General features: G+C 49.6%; 14 protein-coding genes across 14 annotated transcripts; 6 read left to right on the top strand and 8 right to left on the bottom strand.

Annotated features, from left to right (window-relative positions):
• Positions 1-262: 262 nt before the first annotated feature.
• Positions 263-751, top strand: PPTG_08861 (hypothetical protein; the record flags this gene model as incomplete). The annotated part of the gene is made up of 1 exon (XM_008903593.1): positions 263-751. The coding sequence occupies one exon, from the start codon at positions 263-265 to the stop codon at positions 749-751; it is 489 nt and encodes a 162-aa protein (XP_008901841.1).
• A 30-nt stretch (positions 752-781) lies between these two features.
• PPTG_08860 (hypothetical protein) lies at positions 782-2,269 on the bottom strand. The gene has a single exon (XM_008903592.1). The coding sequence runs from the start codon at positions 2,236-2,238 to the stop codon at positions 862-864; it is 1,377 nt and encodes a 458-aa protein (XP_008901840.1). The 5' UTR covers positions 2,239-2,269; the 3' UTR covers positions 782-861.
• A 130-nt stretch (positions 2,270-2,399) lies between these two features.
• On the top strand, positions 2,400-5,358 carry PPTG_08859 (hypothetical protein). The gene is made up of 3 exons (XM_008903591.1): positions 2,400-2,997; positions 3,070-3,127; positions 3,192-5,358. The coding sequence occupies exons 1-3, from the start codon at positions 2,456-2,458 to the stop codon at positions 4,719-4,721; spliced, it is 2,130 nt and encodes a 709-aa protein (XP_008901839.1). The 5' UTR covers positions 2,400-2,455; the 3' UTR covers positions 4,722-5,358.
• On the bottom strand, positions 4,726-5,678 carry PPTG_22421 (hypothetical protein). Its single transcript, XM_008903831.1, has 2 exons — positions 5,396-5,678; positions 4,726-5,323 (listed from the first exon to the last, which is right to left on the bottom strand). The coding sequence occupies exon 2, from the start codon at positions 5,149-5,151 to the stop codon at positions 4,942-4,944; it is 210 nt and encodes a 69-aa protein (XP_008902079.1). The 5' UTR covers positions 5,152-5,323; positions 5,396-5,678; the 3' UTR covers positions 4,726-4,941.
• Positions 5,679-5,728: 50 nt separating this feature from the next.
• Positions 5,729-6,610, bottom strand: PPTG_08858 (hypothetical protein). The gene has a single exon (XM_008903590.1). It carries the CDS (start codon positions 6,556-6,558, stop codon positions 5,857-5,859), a length of 702 nt encoding a protein of 233 aa, XP_008901838.1. The 5' UTR covers positions 6,559-6,610; the 3' UTR covers positions 5,729-5,856.
• A 2,060-nt stretch (positions 6,611-8,670) lies between these two features.
• On the top strand, positions 8,671-9,033 carry PPTG_08857 (hypothetical protein; the record flags this gene model as incomplete). The annotated part of the gene is made up of 1 exon (XM_008903589.1): positions 8,671-9,033. The coding sequence occupies one exon, from the start codon at positions 8,671-8,673 to the stop codon at positions 9,031-9,033; it is 363 nt and encodes a 120-aa protein (XP_008901837.1).
• A 305-nt stretch (positions 9,034-9,338) lies between these two features.
• On the bottom strand, positions 9,339-10,520 carry PPTG_08856 (hypothetical protein). Its single transcript, XM_008903588.1, has one exon. The coding sequence runs from the start codon at positions 10,382-10,384 to the stop codon at positions 9,875-9,877; it is 510 nt and encodes a 169-aa protein (XP_008901836.1). The 5' UTR covers positions 10,385-10,520; the 3' UTR covers positions 9,339-9,874.
• Positions 10,521-10,877: 357 nt separating this feature from the next.
• On the bottom strand, positions 10,878-11,795 carry PPTG_08855 (hypothetical protein). Its single transcript, XM_008903587.1, has one exon. It carries the CDS (start codon positions 11,624-11,626, stop codon positions 11,030-11,032), a length of 597 nt encoding a protein of 198 aa, XP_008901835.1. The 5' UTR covers positions 11,627-11,795; the 3' UTR covers positions 10,878-11,029.
• Positions 11,796-13,808: 2,013 nt separating this feature from the next.
• Positions 13,809-14,582, top strand: PPTG_08854 (hypothetical protein; the record flags this gene model as incomplete). The annotated part of the gene is made up of 1 exon (XM_008903586.1): positions 13,809-14,582. One exon carries the CDS (start codon positions 13,809-13,811, stop codon positions 14,580-14,582), a length of 774 nt encoding a protein of 257 aa, XP_008901834.1.
• Positions 14,583-15,454: 872 nt separating this feature from the next.
• PPTG_22420 (hypothetical protein) lies at positions 15,455-16,041 on the top strand (the record flags this gene model as incomplete). The annotated part of the gene is made up of 1 exon (XM_008903830.1): positions 15,455-16,041. The coding sequence occupies one exon, from the start codon at positions 15,455-15,457 to the stop codon at positions 15,776-15,778; it is 324 nt and encodes a 107-aa protein (XP_008902078.1). The 3' UTR covers positions 15,779-16,041.
• Positions 16,042-16,135: 94 nt separating this feature from the next.
• On the top strand, positions 16,136-17,163 carry PPTG_08853 (hypothetical protein). The gene has a single exon (XM_008903585.1). It carries the CDS (start codon positions 16,205-16,207, stop codon positions 16,814-16,816), a length of 612 nt encoding a protein of 203 aa, XP_008901833.1. The 5' UTR covers positions 16,136-16,204; the 3' UTR covers positions 16,817-17,163.
• A 2,310-nt stretch (positions 17,164-19,473) lies between these two features.
• PPTG_08852 (hypothetical protein) lies at positions 19,474-21,017 on the bottom strand. Its single transcript, XM_008903584.1, has one exon. It carries the CDS (start codon positions 20,822-20,824, stop codon positions 19,604-19,606), a length of 1,221 nt encoding a protein of 406 aa, XP_008901832.1. The 5' UTR covers positions 20,825-21,017; the 3' UTR covers positions 19,474-19,603.
• Positions 21,018-23,153: 2,136 nt separating this feature from the next.
• On the bottom strand, positions 23,154-25,377 carry PPTG_22419 (hypothetical protein; the record flags this gene model as incomplete). The annotated part of the gene is made up of 5 exons (XM_008903829.1): positions 23,154-23,288; positions 23,345-23,638; positions 23,708-23,772; positions 24,258-24,909; positions 24,967-25,377. The coding sequence occupies 5 exons, from the start codon at positions 25,375-25,377 to the stop codon at positions 23,154-23,156; spliced, it is 1,557 nt and encodes a 518-aa protein (XP_008902077.1).
• Positions 25,378-25,382: 5 nt separating this feature from the next.
• Positions 25,383-25,861, bottom strand: PPTG_22418 (hypothetical protein; the record flags this gene model as incomplete). The annotated part of the gene is made up of 2 exons (XM_008903828.1): positions 25,383-25,745; positions 25,844-25,861. 2 exons carry the CDS (start codon positions 25,859-25,861, stop codon positions 25,383-25,385), a joined length of 381 nt encoding a protein of 126 aa, XP_008902076.1.
• Positions 25,862-25,916: the final 55 nt, after the last annotated feature.

The following is a 25,916-nucleotide window of genomic DNA, read 5'->3' as shown; positions in this document are numbered from 1 at the left end:
CAAAGAGCCTCTAGGCTCTGGACCTCGGCCGTTTAACGGCAACAGCAGCGTGCGCTTCACGCCGCTCACTCGCGAGGAAGGGCTCTCGTGTGTGCGCCAGACGCTCCAGCTCATTAACAACGCCCGCGTCCTCTACGCTAGCGACGCGCAGTACCATAACCGCACCAAGTTCCTCGGTTGGTCGCAATACACGCTGCGCCAGGGCTCCACCATCACGTTCTCAGTGAAAAAATCACTGAAGAACGTGACGCCGGCGCAGCTCATGGCCACGACGTGGCACTTGCTCACTGACGGGAAGAGGACTCAGAAACTGATTCCGTCGACTGTCAACACGCACATCCGGCCCTTACAGAAGCTATCGGACGATCTCCTTGTCATTGATCGCCGCAGCGAGGACAACGCCCGCTCCGGCGTCATGGGCAACAAGCTCGCACTGCGTACAGTGTACGTTCTGTTCCGTGTAGCGGAGGCGGACGGTACTCAGACGCTGGCCATGAAGACCATCAACTTGCCGCTGGTCAAGAAGCTGCTGCGGGCCGACGAGCAGTGGTGCGAGATCTTCTACTGGATCCGCATCTCGCCCGACGGCTCAGTGCGAACCAGCACGGGTGAATATGCTACTGTGACGGAGTTCGGCGGCTCCAACACGTACACGCGCGACGAGATCGCCAAGGCGTGGCTCGGCGAGCTCGTGTTCCTCGCCATCCGCTGGGAGTCGCTGGCTGTGGCGCCCACCCTTCTCAAGTTTTAAGCAAATGTGTTGAAGTGAAAAGTGAAGTGATAAGCAACAAGCAAATGCACAGTGTGTTTTATTCAAGACCGGCGTTATAGCGACCGTCATCGAGTTCTTCGCAAGTCGATTCACCTAGTTGCGTCAGATTGGGGCAAGAGCACCACCGGGGCGACATTGTGGGATTCCCAGCGCATCACCATGAAGAAAATCTCTCGCTGCCAGCGACGTGCAAACTCCTCCGAGTGGCCATCAATTGTGCCACCAAAGCGCACGCGACAGCCACTTTCACCAGTTGCAGCGGCTGAGAATCCCATCCACATGAACGACTCGAACCAGAGGTTATTGGCACAACCACAGCGCCGTGTAAACGATGGATTCACCGACTGCAGCGCCACGAACAGCCCCGCAGGCGACGCCATGCGGTACAGTAGATAAATGGTGCGATACTTGGTCGGCGTCTGCTTTTCACCCTCGGGACTAAGCTCCTGTTGCATTCGACGCACCACGACAATATCGTCGTTTATTTCGTGTAGCACTTCTAACTGCAATGCGTGGAGCACAGGCTCCAGCAACATGGCAAACTGCCGCTGGTTACGGAAGAAAGCCCACGTTTTGTGAAACAATTGGCCGGGCGAGTGACCAGCGAACGTTTTGTCGAATGCGAACTCCACACACGTGTTGTCTTTTACCAGCGCCCTCCGTTGCTGTCTCCAGCCCATCATATCTCCGCTCGGTTGGTCGGGCTTCACATTTGCAATTGCGGTGTAAAATCTCGCAATTTCACTTGTTGCATCTTGCACAAGTTGCAAACAGTGGCCGATAGTGCCGATGTCCCACGTGACAAAGTCACACAAAGTCACGGGGTCTCTCTTCACCACGGCTCCACTGCCAGTATTCATGACGTAGAAGTTTTCTCCTGCATCCTTGTCACTATCAACTTGTCCAGCTACTCGCCGTTGCACTTTGTCATGCTCAAAGTTGCCTGGATGTGCCCTAGTGATGGCCAATAGCGAGTCCACAAGTTGAGCGTGTAGAGCGTCATTCTCGTCTAGAAGCTGCTGCTTTTGCTTCTCCAAAAGTGCGACATGGCCCTGCAGTCCAGTCTCTGAGAGCTGCTGCTGTTCCAGCGCTTGAGCCTTCACAGTTTCCAGCTCTTGAACTGTGCGCACCATTGCTGCAATTTGGTCCCTGAACCTCTGTCTAGACCGCCTCATGGTCTCCCGATGGCTAGCACGGCGTGCAGCAGCACGTTCCTCTGGCGAAAGCTTCTTTTTGACACTTTTGCGTGATTTTTTCGCAGTTTTTTCATTAGTTGCGGCGTTTTCCGCGTCGTTTTCCGCGTCGTTTTCCACTTTGTCGTTCTCTGTTGAAGACGCATTCGGGGAGCTCTGCTCGTCGCTAAGGACGTCCGGTGCGTCCGATAGCAAAGCGGACACGAAGGCCACTTCGTCTTCAGTCCATAGTGGAGCGGAGTGCAGAGGCGTCTCAAGGATGTCGATGTCCATTAGCGAAATCGAGGAAAACGAAATGATAATCGAGTGCGTGGCAAGAGCAAACCAGAGCCGACAATTGGTACCAAAAGTGCGGTACAAATGCGATGCGTCATCAAAAAATGGAGGATGCGACCAACATTCACATCCACTATTTAAATTAAAATTATTGTTCATGTAATGTTGTCGTCCTTGATTAAACCAATTATTTTTTATTCCCATTTTGCAGATCATGTCGCGCGGGTTTTCGCTGGGCGGCGCCACCTTCGCCTTCCACTGCCTGCCACCAGTCGAGTGCCGCGAACTGGCAGCTCTGCTGCACATCAACAACGGTTCGCTATACGATGCAGCAGACCCCGTAAAGCCCGATTTCATTTACCTTCTCACAAACTACTGGGCGGACTGCGAACCTGGTGCTTCTCTCGCCAACGTGCCACTACGTCTTGTGACGCGTTTCTGGCTGCAGGAGACGCTGCGGCTCGGGCGCTGGCTGCGTCCCGACAGCCACCCGTTCTTCGAGCCGCCTGCCAGACCTAGCAACCTGTGGCTGCAGTATCCTACCCAGTATCAAGATGCAGATCTGGACGACGTGGATGCCGATGGAGACGTCAACATGCAGGATCCCGGTCCTGCAGGATCAACAGGACACAAGATGCGACTGCCATGCTCACCCAGCTTCCTCTTTCGAGGCGAGGTGCCGCTCTGGCCTTACATCACGGCCATGTTGGCGCAGCCAATCCAGAATCTCCACGATCTTGCCACCAGGCTGCAACTGTACGGGCCCTAGACGTTGGCAATTAAGCTACAGAGAGTGATTGTTTAGTGCTGTGATTGCTACTGTACCAGGGTTACGCTGTCAGACCCGCGACGCCGATTTAATTGCCTGGAGTACGCACTGAATGAGGTTCGTGACGGTATCATTTGTATTTTTTTTTACTTTAAACTAACGTGAAGTTTTGTTCTTGTAGTTATTGACACAAGAGGAACAAACCAAGTTTTTCAAGACCGTGTTGCCGGAAATGGTGCGATTGGTGCTGCATTTGCCGCAAATGTTTGCAGCTCCACCGCCACTTTTGACTCCTCTAGAAGCCGAACAGATTGAAAGCAGTACTGGTAGTAGTTCCAAGGCTCGAGTGGCAACACAGATGCACCGGTTTACCAAGCTGGAGGCCTTGACTCTCGTGTGCGGCTGCTTTTTCGGCATTTTTCCCGACCAAGATATCGTCAAAAGCGTCCAATCTAATGGCAGTCCGCAGAGCAAGAAGGCAGGACGTCGCAATGACAACGACGTCGTCATTGAGTTCCCTTACTTCACAGCCGTTCGGATGTTCTCGGCGGCTGGTAATATGACCAAGTTGGTCGCACTGAAGGCGCAGAAGATTCGCTGTCTCCTGCAGTATTTCTTACGGGTAATCCCACGCGCACTCTCCGAGCGTACAGCACTTTCGACAGAGATTATCGACTTCACGCGTGTCGGCGTACACCTCCCACTTGCACAAGGAAGTAACGGCCCTCAAGACCTGCTCAAGTTGTTAACTACCCAAGATCTTCACCCTCAATTATACGCTGCACGATGTGTATCCGACGCTTTGATCGAAGATCTGGACGAGCATTTGCAGATTGATTTCGCCAACAAATTCGCCGGTGGAGGTGTGCTTAACTCTGGGTGCGTCCAAGAAGAGATCCGCTTCCTGCTTTCTCCCGAGCTATTGGTGTCGTGTCTGTTGTTCGCGAAACTGGAGCGCCACGAGGCATTTGTGATCCATGGAACGGAGCGCTACTGTGCGTATCAAGGATACGGCGGGTCGTTTGTCTATGGGGGCAACTTTGAGGACACGACAGCTTTAGTAACTTTACCGGACGGCTGCGTACGCCGGCAATGCGTTATCGTGGGCATTGACGCCACGGACTATAGCTCTGCGCGAATGGAAAAGCAATACTCGCGTGGCCACGTATGGCGCGATCTGGTCAAGGCGCACGCTGGGTTCGCATACCCAGATGCACATGATGACCATTATTCTTGGCCTGTTGCCACTGGCAATTGGGGCTGTGGCGTTTTCCGGGGCGATCGAGAACTCAAGTTTCTGATCCAGTGGCTCGCAGCTTCACTGCGTCAGCGTGAACTGGTCTACGTGTTGTTCGAGCGCGATCTGGATCTTCAAGCCAAAGTAGAGCCGTTGCTGACGCTCGCTACTTGTCCAAAGGCGATTGAGTGGGACCGTCAGAGTGGCGGAGTGATACAATGGCTCGCGGGATTTCTATTGAACGAGCTGAGTGCTGGTCGTGGGAGCGTATTGGCGCGTGCCTCGCGGTCGCTGGAGCAAGCGCTGGCAAAGCTGGAGCTACCCGAATCGAAGCAACAGGCTAAGACGTCGCCAGTGCTGGACACGAAACAGGAGCCTTCACTTGAAGTTGACGAGAACTCGGAGGCGACGAAGAAGAAGCCCAAAACGATGCACCAAATGACCATGCAAGACTTTTTTGCACCCAAGCAATGAATAAGCAGACTAAATAATTGAAAAGTGGGTTAACCTTCATCACCATAAAGTCCCAAGGCAAGCAAAACACGGAACACCACGACTTGTTTGCAGAATGCATTGGCCGGTCGCTTTAAAATCTACTTACACACAAAACGAGTCACATACCGAGGCCTGCCACGACGATGTAGTTGCTTCCTTGGTTAGGGGGGATTATTCCGTCTAGGAGAGTCTAGTTCGTTTAAGCCTTCTTCTGGATTATTTGGCTCTTGTCGTTGGTGCTGCGTTTGGCAGCTTCCGCGACTTTGTCGAAGGCTGCGCTGGACGTGTCCATGGCGATGTCGGTGGCTCGGTTGGCGACCAGCATGGGGTCGAGGATGGGGTCGTCGGCCTGCGCGAAGCTCATAAGGGCGACCACGAGTAGCGAAGCGACAGCGAAAAGGCGAACCATGGTGCTGCTTTATTTATTCTCTTTGTGTTGCGGTGAGGCTTGACGAATGAACTCTAGCGCAGGGTGGGGGACGCGGAATGTGCCATGCTGTCGGTAGCGGATGTGCTGTCGATAGGCAGATCGAGTAGAAAAAGTCGGCAAAACCTCCGGTAATTGGTACAACAACTGGATTCTACAGTTACATAACAAATAAAAGTATCAAAAGTAAGTTTCTTTTGTGAACGTCGACGAGTCTTTAACTTACATTATCAGTTTAAACAGTGATCAGCTTAAGAAGGGTTTAGTACAAGCCAAGCCTGAAGATTTCCACTCCGGTTTTCTGGCCACCAGACGGATCGAGGCAAGGCATCGATCCGAGCTTTGCCGCTGCGTTCCGACTTGAGTCCAAGCAGCAGTCCCCTACATACAACTTCGTGCAGTTGTGCCTGTTCATTTCATTTTGAAGTCACTTCAAGGTCACGCGCTATTAGGATAAACATCACGAGCCATAGGCGTGATATTTTTTGTCATTCTGCACCACAACGATAAAAAACTGAGAGTGATATCCTGTACTAGAAGAAAATACTCAAGCCGATTGTCAAAAGAGCGTTTGCATTAGGTATGCTTAAAAAAACTAGTGAGGAGTAAATCAAAGGAATCGGATCGTGTTGCACGCTGCAATAGACGTCGTCGGTCACAGCGTCGTGAGCTCACAGCGTGGTCCTTTTACACGAAGTTCGCAAGTAGACCGACAAAGGTGATCGCGGTGACACAGGCGGCCGAGAATCCGGGCGTCGCGTGAGTCGGGGCTGAGGACGTGGTTGAAGCGCCGTCCACCGAGCCACTGGCTGCGTTCCCACTGCTGGTCGACGGCGCAGTCGTGGTGACTGTAGTCCCTCCCGTCGTGCTGTTAGAGTTGGTCGTTGTTGACGCAGTAGTGATGGTGGAGCAGTCGTATGAGCCGTCAGTGGCGTTATTGTAGTTGTAGCAGGCTTCCAGAGCGGCGCTGGCAGCCGTCTGCGCGCAGTCGAGCGAGCTGTCCGTCGCATTATTGTAGCTCACACAGGCCTCCCCCGCAGCGCTAGCGGCCGCATCTGCAGCTGCACTTGCCGTGGACTCGTTGCAGTCCAAAGAAGCACTGTGCTCCGAATTGTACTCGTTACACGCTTCCTTGGCCGCGCTGGCCGCCGCCTGGTAGGCGTCTTCCGCAGCACTTGCAGCGTCGTGGTAGAATTCCTCAACGTTGCTGGCGGCGTTGTCGATCCAGCTTCCAGCAGCATCGGCAGCATCTTGAGCGGCGCTGGCAATTGCGTTCGCGGCATCTTCAGCAGCATTGGTAGCGTCTTGGATGATGTCGGCAGTCGTTGGGTTAGTGACAGCAACGGCAGCAAGCGCCGTAAGAGTCAAGTACGAGGTGAAGCGAACCATTGTGGTCGTAAAGTTGGGTAGAGGTGTCAGTGGTTGGTATTCGAAAGCAAATTGAGGAATGGTGCATGTTTGAGACCACGAAAGCAACGTCGTGCCGTCTCACCTAGGCTTACAGAGGACACATTCGAAGACCGATCTGATATTTGCGCACCATGTTCTCAAACAATACATGCACTTGAATTACGAACGACATGTTGGTTATGGCCACTTCTCTGAATACACTTGTGAGACGTTCGAGTTTACTTTGATGAGCAAGTCACTGCATCCGAGATAATCAAGACGTGAATAGGTACATGTGGTGTTTTATTGATTTGGACGGTCTTGTATCAAGACATGATCGCATCCATGCAAGTGTGTTGCGCTCTGCAGTAAACATGGCTTCGTGACTTTTATGGGTTGTTGTCCAGCGATGGCCACACGTACAGGTGCGACACAGCATCAATTGGCATTTGCGAAACATCGTAGTCGGCCGGATTTTCGAGATTGCTCCAGTATGCAGCAAAAGATCAACGTCAAGTTACATTGATGGCAAGCTCGCAGCTTGCATCTAATCTACCGACATTATCGTGCTTGTGAAACGCTTGGCAACCACACGATGTTGGTACACTGGGCTTGATCTAAAGGTAGCAGCAATAGATACTTGGTCGTGTGGCATGGTTGACGTGTCCAACAGCAACTGCGGTGTTAGACTACCGCCTTTATGGATCTCTGGGAGAAAATGTAGTGTCCAACGAGCGTTGCGATATCAATAAGATCGCACCTTGAGGAAGTGCCCCAATACAATAGTGTTCTCCAGGGATACGAAAGGTGAATTTCATAAAGATCCTTCATCTTAGCCCTTAATTGAGTTGAACAGCACGCATTGAGTCCACCTGAAATGAACGGGAGTGCACAACCAGCAACGCTTGGATTTTAGGACGTACTGCTGCTGTAATCTGGTTTAGCATGATATTGAGGATGCAGAGTTCCCGACTAGTGAAGTAGTTATTGCGTTGGATGCTGCTTTGTCTACAATGCGCTGTCTAGTAGCTGACACTGTCTGCATCGTGCTCTCATTTCTTGGATTGTGTCGCTGTAGTCGTCACCAGGGAGTGATAGTCCTGTTTCAGGGATATCGATTTCAAAGCTGATGATGTAGCCGAAGGAGAAGCCCCAGGAAAAGCCTTTTATTGGCATGCTCAACGGAGCATCGAAGCACCGCAGAATAGGTGACTTAACCGTCGCTAGTAGCGTTTCCTTCTGGTTGTTCAGCAGAGCGAGAGGCTACATGTACGGTTGCACATACCACCTACGGTGTCTTGGGATTGCTTTTGTTTCTTGGTGCCAATACTGGATAGGGAATAGGAAAATGGCGGAAGTCATTTTTTTTTTGTGATGCTCCGGATTCAACCACCAATGAATCCAAAAAAGAGTCCTAAGGAGGACCCAACCTACAGTTATTTGGAGTACCAGCAACGAAGATTGACGCGAGTCTTCAGCGTGAGCTTAACAACAATCTCTTTCCTTTTCTGTTGCTTTTAACCCCCCCCTGAATGCCTGGATTAGGCAGACGTTGCTTTCAGAGAGCAAGCAGATCCATCAGTTCTTAGTTGTCAACATCACTGACAGAAGAAGTACCTTGAGTACGCTACGGTGATCCAACAACTAATCCAGATCGACCGTCGCAGCGATGGTTGACACGAAAATGAAGAAGGTCGCGCTGATGTTGCATCTTTTTGTGCCTACAAATTTACTACTTCGAAGTACTTAGCAGAGCGCACACGTCATCATTAATCAAAATTTGATTATCTTCGACTTGCAGTCCTCGATTAAAAAGTGATCAGTTAGTTTCCATCGGATTTTACGTTGAGATTGCCTCCCATTCTGAAGACTGATCTCTGTAGTAAGCGTGCATTACATGTAGTGGTTCAACTGTATTATAGACAACGAATAGCTACCAACGATTACTCCGTCAATGCCAGGAAGGAAGGTCGGTAGAGCCACCAAGTACTTTTGCCGCCCAACAGCTCTGCGTTTGCCTCAACCCCCGTTTTCTTGGAGCCCGAACTTCTGTCATTCTGGTTTTTCCTTTCAACTACCAACACGAACACCCACCCACAAGATTTCAAGAAGATGGCTCGCTTCACCATGTACCTCGCGCTCACTGCTTTTGTTCTTGTAACTCCCGTTTCGGCCGTGATTGGCGATGCTGTTGATGCTGTCGGGGATGCAGTTCAAGATGCCTATGACACGACGGCCAGTTGGGTGGATGGAGCGGCGGACACTGTGAGTGATACGGCTGAAGATGTCTACAATACAACCTCGAGCTGGGTCAGCGACGCCGCGGATACTGTAGGAAGCGCTGTCGAAGACGCGCACGACACCGTTGCAAGTGCCACGGGCTCCATCATTGACGATGTCTCTTCCGCGCACACGCTAGCAGTGACCTCGGCGACTATTTTCGCGTTTATCGGGCTAGCCGCTGCCACCTTATAAGCTGCCTATGCTTAACAGTAGCCAAGACAGATTCGACGACGCCCGCTTTCGTATCGACAGTATAGAACTTTCATGATATGAATGCAATAGATGAGGCTTTGCCGTTCCCGTTGCGCTGTTTTCAGGTGTATAAAGCTCGAGTACGTACTAAGAGAGCTACATGAGCGAAATACACACACAGAGCTGCTTCAGCTGTGTCATACAAACCAAGATTAGCTGATCGACGGTGTGCAAAAATGAGAACCTGAAAGAGACCTGGTTTGCATTTGGGGCTTTCTATTGAAAATCCCTTTCAGAGCGGATACCCCGTTTCGTTAGGAGCATGCTTCTGGTCGCGATATTATTTTGTCGTAATACCTGAAGATACAACTTTCCAACAGCTCCATCACTGCTGGCTACATCAATTTTCTAGTCTACATATACCATGATACTTACTTGTTCTTTGCTCTCACCAAGTCGTAACTATCGCAACGTGGTTTTTTCACGCAAGTTCCTCGTTGTACCTTCAGTGCTGAAAGGCTTCAACTTCGACAAGACGTCCAGTGCAATATGCAAACATTGCGCTGCTACATACCTTTCGTCGATTCAGCTACGTGGCCGTTTCTCACTGCAAAGCAGAGGTTAGGAAGTGACCAAACTTCATGCATCTTGGTACTGCAAAGTATGTAAGAAACCCACGCAACATGCCTCATGTGTGATGCACATACAAATTCGTGCGTGGCTGAACTTTTCTATGCGCGACTGCAACTTGATCATCTGTATCGATTAAAATCCATTTGTGGGAGCATACGTTCAACGACACAGTCTATCTCGCGCGTGGTGCAGTCCAGCCTCCTCTCCCCTACGACAACTCGCTCATTCGTGAATTCGCCCCCGACATCCACAGCACCAGCTTCTTTCCGATCTCCACACAAAAGATGCGTGTTCTTTCGTGCCTCGCCCTCGTCGCTTTCGCCGCCGTCGCGACCGCGGAAAACGCCGTGGTGGACGACCTCGTGAACAGCGTCACCGATGCTGCAACCAGCGCCGCGGGTACTGCAGTGAGCAACGCTGCGAACACGGTGACCGACGCCGCCACAAGTGCAGCTACCGATGCTGCAAACACCGCTGTCGACACGGTCTCTAGCGCCGCTGGTAACACGGTGGACTCGGCCATCGACACGGTTGCTAATGCCACCGGAACCGCGGCGGACACGGTCTCCAGCGCCGCCGATGCCGCCGGCAGTCTTCTTGACGATGCGGCCAGTATCGCCAGCTCGCTCGCTGATGATGTGGCGAGCGCCGCTGGATCCATCTCCGCCTCGGGATCCTCCGCGGCACCCTCGATGTGCCAGTCATCTGGCCTCGTCATGGCCGCCCTCGCGGTCGCAGGACTCGCCCTCAACTTCGCCTAAGCTTGCGGTATGAAGTACATGTAGATAGATACCCAAGACAGGTAAAGCGTGAACCCCAATTAATTCAAAGTTAATCTTTCAGAGATTTATTTTTGGTCAATGAGAACTCATATAAGTAAAGTGTGAACTCGTATAAGTAGACAGAAGTGTGTTTAAAGCTGATTAAGTAGCCACAAAAACAATCGGACTTACTTAAGTAGCATCTAAAAAAAAACTAAAAGAAGCTACTTAAGTAAGTCCTTGAAATTACAAGTTTCCTGATAGGCAATTGAAAGCAACGCTTGCATTTTAAAATAGTCTAACAAGTTTGTACGCAGTACCTGCTGTCAAGGCTAAACCTGCGCCTACTATTACCGACGAAACGTCAGCGACTACCGGATGTGGACACATTGCTTGTTGCTGCAAGAACAGAACGAAGACAGAAGGAGAGCCATCCCAACACTTATAAAAACCATGTACGTGCTTTTTTAAAATGATATCGTCCAGCGGAGGGCACGCTCGCTTTGAGGACGACTCGAAAAATTACTCTACACCGGACTACGTCAAGTCGTGGTTCCCATTCCATCGTGGGCGGAGCCGCCCTACACGCCAGGGCGACCATCTTAGATAAAGAGTCCAGTGATTGCGATCGCAGCCACCGACGCGAGTGCGATGCTGGGTGTCACGTGCGAAGAGGCCGATGAGCCCGACGCCGCTGCAGATGCCGAGGCGGAGTCCGATTGCTTGGCGTTGCTACTGCCTGCACTCGATTCTGATCCCGACGCGCTGATGCTCGTCTCTGTCGTCACGTTGCTGATGCTGTCCGAAATGGCGGCGGCCGTGTTCGTGTTGGTCGAGTCCGTGAGGGCGGCGGCGGTATCGGTCACCGTGTTGGCGGCGTTATCCACCGATTCGGGCGTCGTGGAAGCTTCTTGGTTGGCTTGTTGGGCAATTTTGTTCGGGTCCGGAACATCGTTGGCCGAAACGGGAGAAGTCACCGCTACGGCGGCGAGGGCAAGAAGTGCGAGGTACGTCGTGAAGCGAGCCATTCTGAGGGGTTGTCCGTGAGCCGAGGCTGGTAAGGTACAGGTCGAGCGTCTACCGTAGCGAGGCCCTGTGCTGTGGGGCGGTTTCTTTTCCGAGTGAGCCACGGATAGCAAATTCCCGTTCCACACAGTAACATGTGAACGACGGGGTGACCATCTCATGAAGCCGTGCATGAAGTGGTAAAGCTGTGCGAGCCCAGTGCTCTGGACAACCGGCTATCTCCATCTGCTCGCGCCGAAGATGCAAGTCGGGATGCGAAGACTTGGATGCACGCCCGGTTATGGTGATATATCATAATAAAAGAAAGGTTTTGTAAGTACTTGCATTTCTTTTTGTATGGGCTTCATCCCCGCGATTTAAGATATTTTGTGAAAATGAGAATCCAGCAATCCATAATGGATAGCAGGTTCTCTCTTCACTTGGAATTTGGCGCAAAAATTAGTAATTTCCGGAATAGTCTATGGAGCGCGTTGGACGCGGCGAAAATTATCCTCGGCATTTGCTGCCTGTGTGTCTGCCAGACATGTCTGGGCCAGAGTCTCGACCTTCGACGATCTGCTGACCCAGCAAACGGCTGCAGTGCTGGTCTATAATACAGAAGAGAACTTTGCACCTTTGCACGTGTCGTGTCTTGTGCAGACGACAAAACGCAGCAGGAGAATTCATTCATCGATCGTACAATTATGTGGACGCCGCTTTCGATACTCGACCTTGCTGTCTACTCGGACGGTGCGCTTTGCATCAAAGACGCTTGGGGATGCCACCCAGTATATTAGCAGGAGACATCGAGTTCAAAGGCTCAAATCACCGAGTGATCACTACAATATCGAACTACAATACCGGCCAATTGTCGACACCACAGTCCACTCGGACAGTGCTCTGAGATGTTTTGAGCATGCCAGTACGCCTAGTGCCAATAGTAAGTTAGAAGTCATTGAGCTCAAAAGCTCGAAAGTCCGAGGCTCGAATCGAACCACATGCATTTCGATAGAAAGTCCTTGCAACGCTGCAGCGAACAGCAGCGGGAAGTTGAGGGGCACTTCAACATTCACCACCAAGTGAAGCCATCTGGCACACACTCTGATGCACGCCCTAATAAGCTGAACCTGCATGTAAGCCAATCTTCGCTGTAGAATACGGTATTGGCTGTGAAGGGTCTCACACTCTGAGCGTTTTTTTTTTTACTGAGATGGACATAAACCTACGTGTGAGCGCTCAAAGGCAACTAGCGCTCGAGATGCAAAAAAAGTTTTGAACTTACGTATCGCGAGCAAGACGCGTCTAGCCTACCGGTATCATATTCTTAGCCATTATAAGGGGTACAAGTAGAATGTCACTGCACGATGGCTCGGGTGTTTCAGTGCTGTTTATTGCAACTGTAAAAACACATCTTGCGGTGACGAATTGACCTCTCCAGGCACGGTTTCTTGATTTGCGAACGACTGGAGCCCACCGATGTTGAAGTGGTCTCTGAGTCAGCACATCTGGAGCTCATGTCGACTTGAGTGACGACTGCAATGTAGCCGGGTAAGCACCTGGAGTCGTGGAGCAACAACGTGGCCTGGAGCAGCGAGCGTAGCCACCTGGAATTGGCCTGACCTCGGGCCGCGGCGCGAGTTGATTTGTGCTCGTCCAGCTGGCTGAAATGTATCGCAAAACAAACGATATATCCTCGCGAGGAATGTCTCTCAGCGTAGGTAATTGCCCCATGCCGTACAAAGCGCATTCAAACTCGGTGCGAACTCGCCATAGATCGAACATTCCCACTGGAAACACGCCAATATTTTGCCGTAAAATGCCACCGTCGATATCGCGAAGGAAACGTGATATTGCCGCTGCAAGTGCGCCGCAACTCGCGGTGCCTCAACGTGCGCTGGATCACCAAGCAAACAACCGTATTCAGAGGTTCGCACTGAAGTACCAGCACTTTGAGCGCTAAAAATCTCTCCAGGTCGTGTAAATCGGTGTCCGTTCCAGGGCAATCGAGTTCCCGTTGCTGCAAGACGGAGCATGTATCAAGTATTATTGCCGTGGCGTGCGGTAGGCATCTGGCCCAAACACGCCGCTCCATCCAGTAGCGGCGGGCAGTCAAACCTGTTCGTATCATTTTAGGCCCTACACCTCTCAGGACTTCAGTAATTAATTTCCACAGGTCGCACTTACCGATGTCTTTACAAACAAGTCGATGTCTTAGTCAATCTATGTGGACGCGTCTCATGTAATGAATAAATATCATTTATTGAAGGAAGAGGACAACACTTGATTTACCAGAAGACAATTTTTATAGCCTCTGTAAGTCTGGGGTTTGGCTGATTTCTTCCACAAGGACGGCCGCTTTTGACCCCAGCAACAGCCATGACGATCTTCTCGGACGACCTGTACCATGTGAAAAGCTCCATAGTGCAAAAGCTCATTGCTCTTTTCGCAACATCTTGCTCAATGTGGGTACTGGACCTCGGCACTTGTGCAATTCACATGGACAACAAGCCACACCGTTACCAGCCAACCAAGAGACAGCGATCGTCTCCCGACCAGCAAAGTGACATTGACCAATACAACTCCGACACCACCAATGAAGAACCACCTAAAAAGCGAACACGTCGAGTTGTGGACTCCAGCACCACGTGTGCACCTGAGCAGTTGCACTGCCGCTATGCCAACAAAAAGTGTCTAAACCCACGCGCCGTTAAGCGCACAGGCGGTTTGCACACCTTTTGTGCCATGCACCGCGCCAACGCCAACCGAAATCAGCGTCGTCTGGACATGCGTAAGCGCATGGCTCGACAAGCCTTGAGAGCTCAGTCCGAGGCCGGTCAAGAGCCTTCGATCCCCACTGCAACTACCCCTCGACACCAATCAGCTTCGAAGACAGAAGCTGTCGCGTCGCCTTCGTCTCCTCCAGGACAATACGATTCTCGCTTTGAACCGCTGCAGACTCCCACACCACTGCAGGAAGAAGACATTTCGACTTTGGTGACGCTGTTTCTACCCTCGGGGACTGCTGCGTTCGATTTTTATGCTAACGCCCCGATGGCTCCCACGACGCCTTACGACTGGTCTTCCTCGACTAGTACTGGCGGAAGAACTTCATCGCCGCCACCGCCGCCTTCAGGCGGCATGCGGTTTTAAACACTGTACACGCAGAACGAAACTGCGTAGATAATATATATTTAAGAAAAACAAGAGTTTGGTGCTGTAGACAGGAGCAATTGTCGTGCTTTGTCTCTGGCTCGTGTTGAGCGTTGTGGTCCTTGCATTTTAGTTCGAGCTCAATACCTGAAAGACGTGGAATACGTGTATACTGGTAATGTTAAATGATGATATGTATCACAGCGTGATTTCTATTCGATCATGCCCATGTTGACCGACGCTATGAAGGACGTGAATCCTATGCGAATTTACACGGCTTCAACCTTCAGTCGTGGGGGATAAGATGGAGATGAAGCGTGATTTCGTCACGGCTACCGATAAATACGTTCTATCATGACGATCCATTATTGTACACTATTATCCTCAACTCAGCTTCAGCTTCATCTTAGTCTTATTATTCGATTATCATTTCGGTGGTAGTCGTCACCACGCTGTCCTTGTCTGATGTCGCTTGGTGCTCATTGTCATGCTCCAGCTCGTTAGATGCATACACGCTTTGCTTCAAGCTTGGAGCGCTGAGTTCGTGTGACGCCTTTGGAGTCACTTAAGTGCGAGCCATCTGCTACATATATATCGCTTCAACCTCGGAGTGCTGCTTACAATCTCCATGCTTGGCTTAATCGAGCGCGTCGCATCGACTAATGCCGCAGACGGCGCTGACGTTAGCACAGAACCAACTTCTCCACTGAAGCGAGGCAACGAGGCAAAACTTGCAGACTTGCAGACTTGCAAACTTGCAGGTTTGGGCAGAGCTAAGCGAACTGCAGTGGCCAAGAGTCCAGTTCGAAGGATGCCGCCACGATGAGCGGACGCAACAAAAGTTCAAGCCCCCTGCCGCGCCAGAGGCATGAATGAATGCTTCACCTCCCTGTCTGCAAGCCACTCGCTGGATTTTTTCGCTCCTGGCTGCCGCCGCTGGTCGAGCTGATCCCAAGTCTGAACCAGAGACCAAGCCAAAGCCCAGCGACGCGAAGGAGGAAGCCGTATCGCGACGCCACGAAGAAATCAGGTGTCGCGAGCTCATTCGACTGAGCGGTGCAGCGACGGGATCTCTTGGGCGGCTTCGCTTGAAGCGCGGCAAAAACGCCGGAAGCGCGCCACGCTGGACAACGATCTCGTCGTCAAGTCCAGCGCAGCACTACGAAGACGAGCAGCTCCAGGCCGAGCGACCTTGAACGGTGGCTTCATATAGGCCGGCAAGGCCTGCAGCCCACGTTGGCACATGGGATATCATCGCGAAGCCGCCAGATCATGTTCGATCACGACGCCGCGTCCATCTCACCGCGACCCGACCTTGAACCAACCCGGCTTCTATAGTACACGATATCGGTGATCGCAGGCTCCTACTCCTCTCGCAGGTCACCACTCAATACAATTCCCCTTTCAACTAGTCTTTTGTAGCTATATAATATAACAGACCTATTCGTTTTCGCAGAGAAACCATTTGACAGTGGCTCCAGTCACGGTGGGACCCCCATCGCGTCGAGCAAGTGGCCGCAGACGGGCCGCTCTGATACAAACTTGCACTGCATCTGGACTCCTCGCGTCAAACCCCAAGTTGTCGTGCACCAGCCACACCCTTCGCTTCTCTCTGCTCGACCATGGACCACCTCCTCAACGACGCGCCACCCGAGGACGCCAGCGACGAGGTGATCGTCAAGAACGAGGCACCCACCGTCGTCAGCCCCAGCAGCTCTGCCGCCAGCCTCGGCCTTCACATGCTCTCGGTGTCTGCCGCAGCTCCTGCTCTGGGCGCTCGCCCTGCGGCACCTCCACGCCTTCCGCCCATCAGTCTCCTGACGGCCGCGGCTGCCGCACTGCAGCCCATGCAGTGTCAGCCGCTGTACACGCAGGCGCCTCCGCAGCCCCAGCTGCGCCCCGTCATCGCACAGCCGCTACCGATTCCGGCCGCCTCGCCGCCGGCCAGTAACGCCGCGCTCCCTGCAGACGACATGCTGTGCCGCTACCGGAACAAGAAATGCGGCTACCCGCGCGCAATCAAGCGCAATGGCGAGCGCCACAACCTGTGTGAACGCCACCGCGCCAAGGCCAACCAGAACCAGCGCAAACTCGAGAGCAAGCGCCGCACGCAGAAGCGCATGAAGCAGCGCGCGCACTCGCTCAGCGCTGACCGCATCGTCAAGGCCAAGAAAGCCGCTTCCTCGGCTGAGACCGAGATCAAGTTCACGCTCTATGGAGGGGCCATCGCATGAGCGGGAGATGACAGGAAATTCAAGTGCTTTAAAGACTTGGAGGTTCGAAGTGAAGAACCTCTGTGATGTCAAAAAGAAAGTAGATGCGACAAAGGGCTCGTGCCACGTAGTGATCGAAATGCAAATTCTGCTATAATTTATGAATGATGAAGTTGATGCTGGGAGCTGGAGGATGAGGCACATGTAGCTTGTTGGAACTGAGGTATACTGAAGATTGTGAGTTGGCCTGCTCCGCCGCAGCATTAAGCTAAAACGAACCAAGAATGATCAGATTTCCAGGGTTTTGTTTTCGCCAAAAATTAAAAAAAAAAAAAATGATCTTTTGGTGTTTTCCATTTAAAAACAGTTTTTGAAATGAAGACGTTTTGAAAAAAGTATTTTAGCATTTCAAAATTTAAAAGAAACACTTTTTTATGTGCATTAAAGAATTCTTTTTAGAAAAAGTAGTTTGTTTCTTAAAAAAAAATACTTTGAACGAGTTGCATTTCTTGGAGTTGTTACGGTATGTACTTCTTTAGTATTGACAGATATTATAATATTATAATATTAAATATCCAAATATCCAGAGCTTCTCGGGCAGCACGGCATTAGTTTAAAGATTAATTTGCATAATGGAGCGATTCTCGTAGGATCTGTCGGCCACGATTTCGGACAGATTTCGGCTAAATGGCTATAGAACGGCCAATCATCGCACGTGGCAGGAATAATGCTCTTGTGTAGTTACCCCAGAATAGAAATATTTGACTTCAAATGTTTTCGATTTTACGGTTGAGGGGTGAGAGGGAATAATATCATGGGTTTGTACGTGACTGGTCTATGGGAACCGCTAATTTATTCCTGTTGAGGGAGTATTCCAAGTCTAGAGATTACTACCGAGGGGATCGTCTATAGTTGTAATTAAGAACATTCTCGAACCCCCCTGATGTGATTAGTATCTTCACTTAAGTAGTTTTTTCTCACGCAAAAAAAAATACTAGTAGTGCGGATAATACTATGGCTCTTCCTACTGTCACCAAAATGCAGCATAAAATGGATGTTCGAGCAACTTGCCAGCAAATTATACTCCCTTCCTAAACCCCTCCGCGGGAAGAACGAAATTTGTCGGGTTTAGCACTAAACCCTCTTGGTGGAGCTCGTACTCGTGAGCCTAATCTTGCAGCGCTGCGCACAGCGCTTGATCTCACCTGCTTTACGTCTCAACAATTCACGCTGGATTTGAGATTCATTTGCGTACATCTTATTTTGCCCGTTTGTGTTATTTTGGGGGCATGGTAGACTCAGCGCTGCGAAATTAAAATTATCGATTATTCATACAAGACCTACCTGGCATATCGTTTTAGGTTAAAGTTTGAGCATCTATCCAAACTAAGGAGATACAATACGCGTTAATACTTACCGAAAAAATTGCTCTCACTTATAAAAATGAAGACAAACAGTTTTAGTGTTGCTGTGCAATAGCCCCTTCACTATCAATATAATTTAAAGAATCTTGGACCCAAATTAATACTTTAACTTTAAAAGCCCAATGCACTATTTCAATAATTTGGTTATATGCACCCTGACAGAGACCACGTCTGAAATACCGATACTTTCTTCAATAAACGTTCGGGCATCTTAGAAAAGTTAAAGAAACATGCATACTGTCTACATCTACCAAGATCACCTCTAAAAAAAGATTATTCTCGCACCTGTTTACTTTTCAGTACAATCCGGATCAAATTTTAATTTAAAAAAAAAACTTATAAACAATTAACGCTAAGCTTCCTCCGTTGTGGCATTAAAAAAGAAATATCGATCGAGTCGCCTATTTAATGCATACTAAGGTATTAACACGCATCGCCTGTAACAGCCTGAATGGGCTTTACACAAACCCCAGCAAGAAGACGTTAATCAGCAATAAAAGTTGGTACTAAGTACACAAGTGCACATGCACTACTATCGTCAAAGGGTTAACGTATAACAGAGCATAACGACGATTTTACGCTAATACTAGCACCCAAATAGCCTCTAAATTGACCCGAGTGGGCATGTGGCGAGCGATTGCGGCACATTATCAGGCGTGGCCGTCTATTTGATTTTTATGTTTTCGCTATAGAAGCCTTGGAAACATATAAGACGCGACTTGACGCCGTTCGTCTGTTCTATCACTCTTCTTGGTTGGTCTTGCAACCTAAACCGCTTCAGGTAGACCTGAAGGAGGCTGTATAGTGGTGCTGTCCTCTGGATGTGGATATCTCCATTGAATTTTATTTTTGTTAGCAGTTTGACGGCTTCTAGGTCGGCGGCCTGCGCTGGGGTACCCCATTGCATTGGTGAAGCTCTCTTGAGCTAAGTTCTGCTTCGGTGCTTTCAAAACTCTGAAACGCTTTTTTTGCGTCGCTTTGTCCACACTATTGATGCGCAGATTGGTGTCCGAAGGCTCACTCAACTTGCTGAGATATCGGCATCCTTGCGTTAGAATTGATGCTGCGTTGGCTTGAAGTAGAGAACATCGCCGGTCTGGTCGATTAAGCTTGTGTTAAGCTTTCGAATCATGTATGATAGAGGTATGTTTTCCTTAGACCAGCCGTACAAATCAATTCGTGCTAATAATAGTAGCCTCGTACATATGTAACCTTAGACAGCTCTTGCGTTTACTTATACCTGCTCGTGATAGATGGAGAACATGAACGAGGCCTTAATTATAGATGTCCACAAAACATTTAAGAAGCAAAACATAAGTGGTCGAGCATATGAATGCAGGCGAGATTTGTGAACGCACAGCTTACAAAAAAAAAATAATTGCAACTAAACAAGCGTTTTGCTGAGCGCTCGAGCCTGAATCAGTAATATAAAGGCTTGGGATTCCTTCAAGTCCTTGGAAGTGCTGCTCGTCAGCTTCAGTTTGGACCTGAGTCCTGCCGTTGTCAAGGATCCATCCACGAATTGTCCAAAGTACTTTTGAGCGAATTCGTTTTCGTCGATCTTCGTCAGCAGAGTCTCTGTGGTTTTCTTCATGGTCGGAGTCTTGGCTTTTGCGACGCCGTTGATATACATACGAGTCTGTACCAAACCGGTCAAGGCTTCGTATTTCGTCGTGTCAGGAGCCATACCCTTTGTGATTCCCAGCTTGGACTGCAGTGTTGGGATCGACCACTTCTCATCTACGAACTCCTTGAAGAACTTTTGAGCGATCGGGTTTCCTTCGACCCGGCCTAGTAGATTATCTTTGAGAGAACTGCCCTTCGTCTTCGAGAGCATGGTGTTCCACGCACGAGCCTGCATCAACAGTATCAACGCTTCATACTGTTTTGAGCTCGTCGAAGTTGCCCGTGTGATTCCCAGCTCTGTCCTGAGCGCCGCTTGTGTTAATGTGTCGTCCATGAATTGCCCAAAGTACTTCTGAGCGAACGGATTCTCATTGATTTTTGCCAACATGGTCTCTCCGTTGGTCCGCGTGGCAGGATTTTTGACTTTCATGAGAGTGTCGACGTACATTCGAGTCTGAAGTAGCGCGGTAAAGGCTTCGTATTCCTTCGAGGTTGGTGCCATATCCTTCGTTATTTTCAGTTTGGTCTTGAGTACGTCCACCGTCCACTTTTCATCTATGTACTGCCCAAAATTCTTTTGAGCGAGTTGGTTCTGGCTCAGCTTCGACATGAGATTCTGTTCGAGATTCTTGACCTTCTGAGACTGAGCTAGGGCATCGTCGACCTTTTGGAGCGCTCCAGTGTTTTTCGTGAAACTCGGCAGCTTAGACAACTGCTTCACTAAAGTGTCGGCAATTCTCCTCTCCTCGTCCGCTGGGTTCATGTCGCCATTGCCTTCATCGTCCTTGCCTTCTGTCGTGGAAATGCGCAGAGACCTCCTGTCATTGCGTTTTGGCTGGGAAGCTGGGATCGACTGCACTGTGTCCGTCGAGAACGCAGCGGAGAGCGTGACTTGGTGCGAGTCAATAACTACCGAAGCCGTATTGCAGCCTCCGACCAGAATAACGACAGCAGCAAGCAGAATGCTGCTTGAACGCATACTGAGTAGAACGAAAGTTTGCGCTGTTGGTTGCGTGAAAGCAAATTGCGATGTGAGTATTGCGAACCCTCTCCTCTGACTTCTCTATCCTTGATGAGTCCAGTTACACGAGACGATCGAAATACTGAGCATGATGCTACTACTGTATAATACTAGACCTTCCGCATATGCGTGTTATTGTGTGCCGCTAACTTTACGGACTGTAGAGCTGTCCCATCCAGGATTGCATCCAACTCCAATCTCAAGGTATCTTCGTGCAGTTGCAGTTGACCCTGCCAAAACCGAGACAGAGGTGTGTGATCGACATCAACAAGTTTAGGTTTATACTCCGGAGCCACTGTACCTAACGGGTCAATTCATATTGACCCGTTAATAAAAACAACTCGTTTCTTGAGCCACCATGCTCTACACCTTCATATATGGTATATGTGGTCCCAGTGCAGCAATTCATTAGGCTTCTCAGCACGGAGGGCTTCGCCTACCGGTATTTTAATGCCTCGCCCGATATTAAAATAGCCGGCGAGGCAGCATAGACTATCCCGTGTACTGCCGTAATGTAGACAGCTCTGGGCGAAGTAAGTAACGTCCTTGTCAATATATTTCGACTTATGAGAGCCGCACGTGCTGCTAAAAGCCCTGTATCGTGGAGTACAATGGTTTTACGTTTGTAGATGCCTATATACCATATATTTGAAGCACCAAGACTCATACTGTATATTGATACGTACTTATGACACACTCTTTGCTCATTTTTGTTAGTAAAACGCTAAATATACCTAACATGTTCGAAGAGTTAGAACAATCTGGCCAATAGAACACGTCGCAATCCGTAAAACAATCCTGGGTAGGTCATTTGTCGTGTTAATTTGGGAACCTCCGGACCAAACGAGATTTGCTGCAGAGCAAGTTGGATTACGTCTCTAATTACATATGCAGCGGGAGAGTGATACATGTAGGGGACTTGGCATCCGTGGCCATGGCTCTTTGAATCGATGAATTCGTCTAGAATTTCGGTCACAGGGTCATTAGGTTGTACGACAGGTGTCATTTGATACAGGAGGATGGTGGTAGCATTGTCCGCGCAGCAAACACTGTTGTGGGTGATGATTCAGCGCTTCCGGGCCCGTTCGGTCACCTTGTTAATCGTCCATTTTTTTTTGCTACAGTCTCATTAATACATATGCTGGATGCTGGTCAGTCTCACTTTTGCTCTGAAACAAATCTAACTTGGTCTGGAGCATAATTTTTTTTTCTTACAAGTTACGAGCCCTGGTAAATTGCCGCAATCGTCCGTCCCGGATTGGTCTGGCGACTGTCCCAGTTTGGGAATGGTGTAGTTCATCACCGGTCACCTCGTACGCAAAAGTGGGTACAAGCAATGGCCGCCTTATACATGTACACGTAGCTCGGACACTAACGTTTCCGAGCGTAATAGTGCGAACTTAACGAATTTAAGGTATACCGGAACCGGGTAGTGTGAACTTCCCAATTGACCATAGTAAAAAATGAACATAGTGTACCGTAATGATAACGCCTAATAAACACTGCTTCGTCTAGATGAATGCGCCTGACGATCCTTCAAGTCTTCGTCAAGTTGAATGCGCCTGACAAATCTCCGTAATCGTTCAAACCGTCGTTGAATTGGGTGTTGGTGAGGGAATTTGACAGAGTACAGGAACAGCTTTCGATCAAGTATAGTAAGTTGGCCATGTAATTCATCTCTGATAGTAAAAGGGTAACCCTTTTACAATACTACCACAGAATAATTGGGATCGTGCTAGAGCAACCGAAGATGAAATGAAGAAAGTGTTCACAAATCGTTGATGATGATGGGTGCGGTCTCTTTTGTGTATGATGGTAAAGACTGGTCGCTGGAATATATTACGACAACGCCGTAGTTTACGGCATTTAATGTACTTGTATACAAGATGCATTCTATAAGATGCACTGGCTTAACCAAATCATTATATATATAGCGCACATATTATAAACGCTCACAAATAGTGTAAGATTAAGTATGATGCTGACATTTTCATATATTTAGAGTTGAGGTGGATGTACTCAATTAACAAGAAAATCTCTAAGTCGAAAGCTTTTTGTGAAATTTTGGTATTTATTCTTCAACACTGAAATATTACAGAACAAGCTGTGTGTCTGTTCACTCACTAACTTCGTCGATGTCTACACTCAAGTGGCCCTGAAGCCGAATCACTTTGTGCAAGTAGCGCATTCGCAAGTACCCCACTTCTTCGTAAAGAGAATCACTCCAATAATCACTCCAATTCTCCAGTGTTGCTCCAAACAATAGTAGCTCAAGCACTACCAAGCATCATAACCCACAGGAAGAGTTATCCATCTGCTTACACCCGGAGATAACGTCAAATTGGAGCTGGTCTGTCATGTTCAGCATCGTCCCCACAACTGTGCGTACCGCGTTTTTCAGTGAAGTCAGGTTGCTCTGCAACTGCAACGGATCGAATAGAAAATATCGCTTTTGGTGTACGTCAATAAAGAATGCACCCCAGTGGTAGCCGAGATTGACGATACTGACGACGCTCTTGATACCAGGGTCCGCTGCTCCAAAGGATCGGGCCGTCCGACACCTTTGCCCATCGTATCAAAGTCCAAAAACGTCGGATTGACAATGCCAACTCCTTCGTACGTCTCCCTTAGAGCGAAAAGAGCGCCGGTAATGGAACTGGAGTGCAACCACAAATTCTCACGAAAATCGAGGAACTCGCTGCCATATTGGACGTGCCTTCCGATGTGCCATTTGCCTAGGTTCATGTCTTCAACAGCGTCCTTGTGGTCACCCTGTTCAGCATACAACCACGTTTGTATTGTGTAAGTTCTGTAGCGTTTCTGTGTGATTTCGGTAATCACCTTTGTTGTATCCACCGTGTCCTTGAACGGCTTCACGACACTATCCACTTGAAACTCCACTCGATCTATCCATTCGACAGTCGCTTGCACGAGTTTGAAGTTGTTTCTGGCTGATGACTTCCCCCATGAGCTTCAGTTGATCGTAGGTAGCACACCCGTAATTATCCCACCGTGCCAACAGGTCCGTATTACCTTCTCTCTCTATTGCCTTAATTGCTTGGAGTATCTTGTCCGCCTGGGGGATCGCTTTGATGACAGGTACTGATTGTCCGATGTTGAAGTTGCGCACTTCTAACACAACCTTGACTTCAACAGGCGGAAGGTTCAACTTGTCGACAAGAGGTTTCATCTTTCGGCTGGTATATGGACCGGTCAGGAGCTCCATTTGTGATAATTTGACTGCACACGTTTTCTTCCCCTCTCGAACAGCGGCCGCAATTGCTTTTACTTCCTTCATCTCTCCTTCCGAGATTCTTGTTTTTCAGAGCACGTTTTGATAAACCTTTTCTCTTCGGAGGCGAGCCAAAGGCAATTGGTGCTGCAGCGCTACCTTGTACAGCACTCGAGGCTGAGCCCTTGCCATCTTCCGCGCTTAAGGCCTTCAACGAAGCTGTCGGCAGATCACGTGTAGCCTCGGCGGTCTTCTTTACACGGATTGTGTCATGTACAACGGAAGAAGGCCCCTTGTCTTCGAGTAAGGCGTCCGCACTTCTCTCCGCAAAGGATAGTAGGGATATTGCGACGCTATCGGATACTGAGATTTGGGAGAGGCTGGGAAGTCCAGCGGAAGACGGGATCAAACCTCGCCCTTGAAATTCCTCTAGTTTACCAGCGTGCCGCGCTGTGTGGAAGCCCTCCACCCAGGGCATTGCCAAGCGGTATGTCGTTGAAGGTTGAATCGACATAACATCGTTGATCTTGTCGGTAATCTGCTTGCTGGGGCAATACTTGGTATCCCTATCGACAGGCGGGAGAACACGAATTGGCGGGCAACTGACACGGTTGAGACCACCGGGAACAACAGCACCATCATCAATGTTGTTTGACGGACTCTGTACGATCCATCGGGACGAGAAAGTATGCAGCGGCGGTATAACAGTCTCGAAATTGGCCTTGCTGCGGTCGTACATAACGTGTCGGCATGGTAGAAGACATGTCTGACTAAAGATACAGTCGCATGTGGCAAGCTGGATCAACACACCCTAGTTAAAAGCGCACACCAAAAACACACAGAAAACCAAATATCGACAGAACCTTACCCGTGGGTCAACCTCGTGTGCTGTCCCTGTGGCTGGATTCGTCAACCTCGTCTTCTCGCAGTCCATATCTATGCTGTAGTTAGCCTGGGGGCCCACCGCCAATTTGTACTGGTCCGACACGATTCGGAATGCGTAGGTACTGAGATGTCCAATTGATTTCAGCTCCCGGTCTTCATTTATTTGCACCCGACTCCCCACACGATGCCATTCAGACAGATATCGCTCTTCAGCGTACCCCTGTAGTGTAGTAAGTATAGAAATCAGCTCGTCAATCGTCATGTGGGTGTCCATCACTTCATTAATACGTCCCCACTTCGACTCGAGACGGTTGTTAGTATTGTTCATCAGATGAGGTACGCCGCCACGCTTGAACATCACCCACTTATCCGTCGTCGTATCCCAGTGCTGCATGAAGCTCATGTACAAGTTGTTTTCCTTGTCGTTTCCAGCAACGAATCCTTCAAGTCGTCGTACTTCTCCTGAGATTCAGCGCTCACAATCCCTTTCATTATCACTTTTAGCTTCATCGTTTCCGCCCTTCCCACTCCACCCAAACGAGAGCACTGCTTCTTCAACCAAGTTTCGACATGCCACCGGCAGAGCAACCGTCTCGCATTTGGCCAGGCGTCATGGAGCACTTCCTTCTCATGCATCGCTTTACCTGTCATTACGACTTCAATCTTCGACCACTGCGGGTTGTTCCTCTTGAATGCATCCACCGAAAGAGCAAGGTTTGCTTTCTCCTCCGTCTGCACCAGCGCGTGCTGGACGTACTGGCCCTACAGAACATCAAACAGAAGACAAAAAAAGTTTTTCAGTATATTTTCGGTATACTCATCATTCATAGTAGCTTACCAGGCCTGTAACGGGGTTACACCTGGTGTATTCCACACATGGGTACGGAGTACCCGAGTTAACAAACCTTCAGTACATGACTCGTAGAGTTAACA

The sequence above is a fragment of the Phytophthora parasitica genome (assembly GCF_000247585.1).
Source record: "Phytophthora parasitica INRA-310 unplaced genomic scaffold supercont2.16, whole genome shotgun sequence".
Taxonomy (NCBI): domain Eukaryota; phylum Oomycota; class Peronosporomycetes; order Peronosporales; family Peronosporaceae; genus Phytophthora; species Phytophthora nicotianae.
The sequence above is the reverse complement of the archived record's forward strand: the minus strand, read 5'-3'. Positions and strand labels throughout refer to the sequence as shown.

Coding starts and splice junctions, on each gene's coding strand:
- PPTG_08860 (XM_008903592.1), bottom strand. CDS start 2,238: ATGGACATCGACATCCTTGAGACGCCTCTGCACTCCGCTCCACTATGG.
- PPTG_08859 (XM_008903591.1), top strand. CDS start 2,456: ATGTCGCGCGGGTTTTCGCTGGGCGGCGCCACCTTCGCCTTCCACTGC. Junction 2,998..3,069: donor CTTGCCACCAGGCTGCAACT/GTACGGGCCCTA, acceptor CTACTGTACCAG/GGTTACGCTGTCAGACCCGC. Junction 3,128..3,191: donor TGGAGTACGCACTGAATGAG/GTTCGTGACGGT, acceptor TTGTTCTTGTAG/TTATTGACACAAGAGGAACA.
- PPTG_22421 (XM_008903831.1), bottom strand. CDS start 5,151: ATGGTTCGCCTTTTCGCTGTCGCTTCGCTACTCGTGGTCGCCCTTATG.
- PPTG_08858 (XM_008903590.1), bottom strand. CDS start 6,558: ATGGTTCGCTTCACCTCGTACTTGACTCTTACGGCGCTTGCTGCCGTT.
- PPTG_08856 (XM_008903588.1), bottom strand. CDS start 10,384: ATGACGAGGCCAGATGACTGGCACATCGAGGGTGCCGCGGAGGATCCC.
- PPTG_08855 (XM_008903587.1), bottom strand. CDS start 11,626: ATGCACGGCTTCATGAGATGGTCACCCCGTCGTTCACATGTTACTGTG.
- PPTG_08853 (XM_008903585.1), top strand. CDS start 16,205: ATGGACCACCTCCTCAACGACGCGCCACCCGAGGACGCCAGCGACGAG.
- PPTG_08852 (XM_008903584.1), bottom strand. CDS start 20,824: ATGCGTTCAAGCAGCATTCTGCTTGCTGCTGTCGTTATTCTGGTCGGA.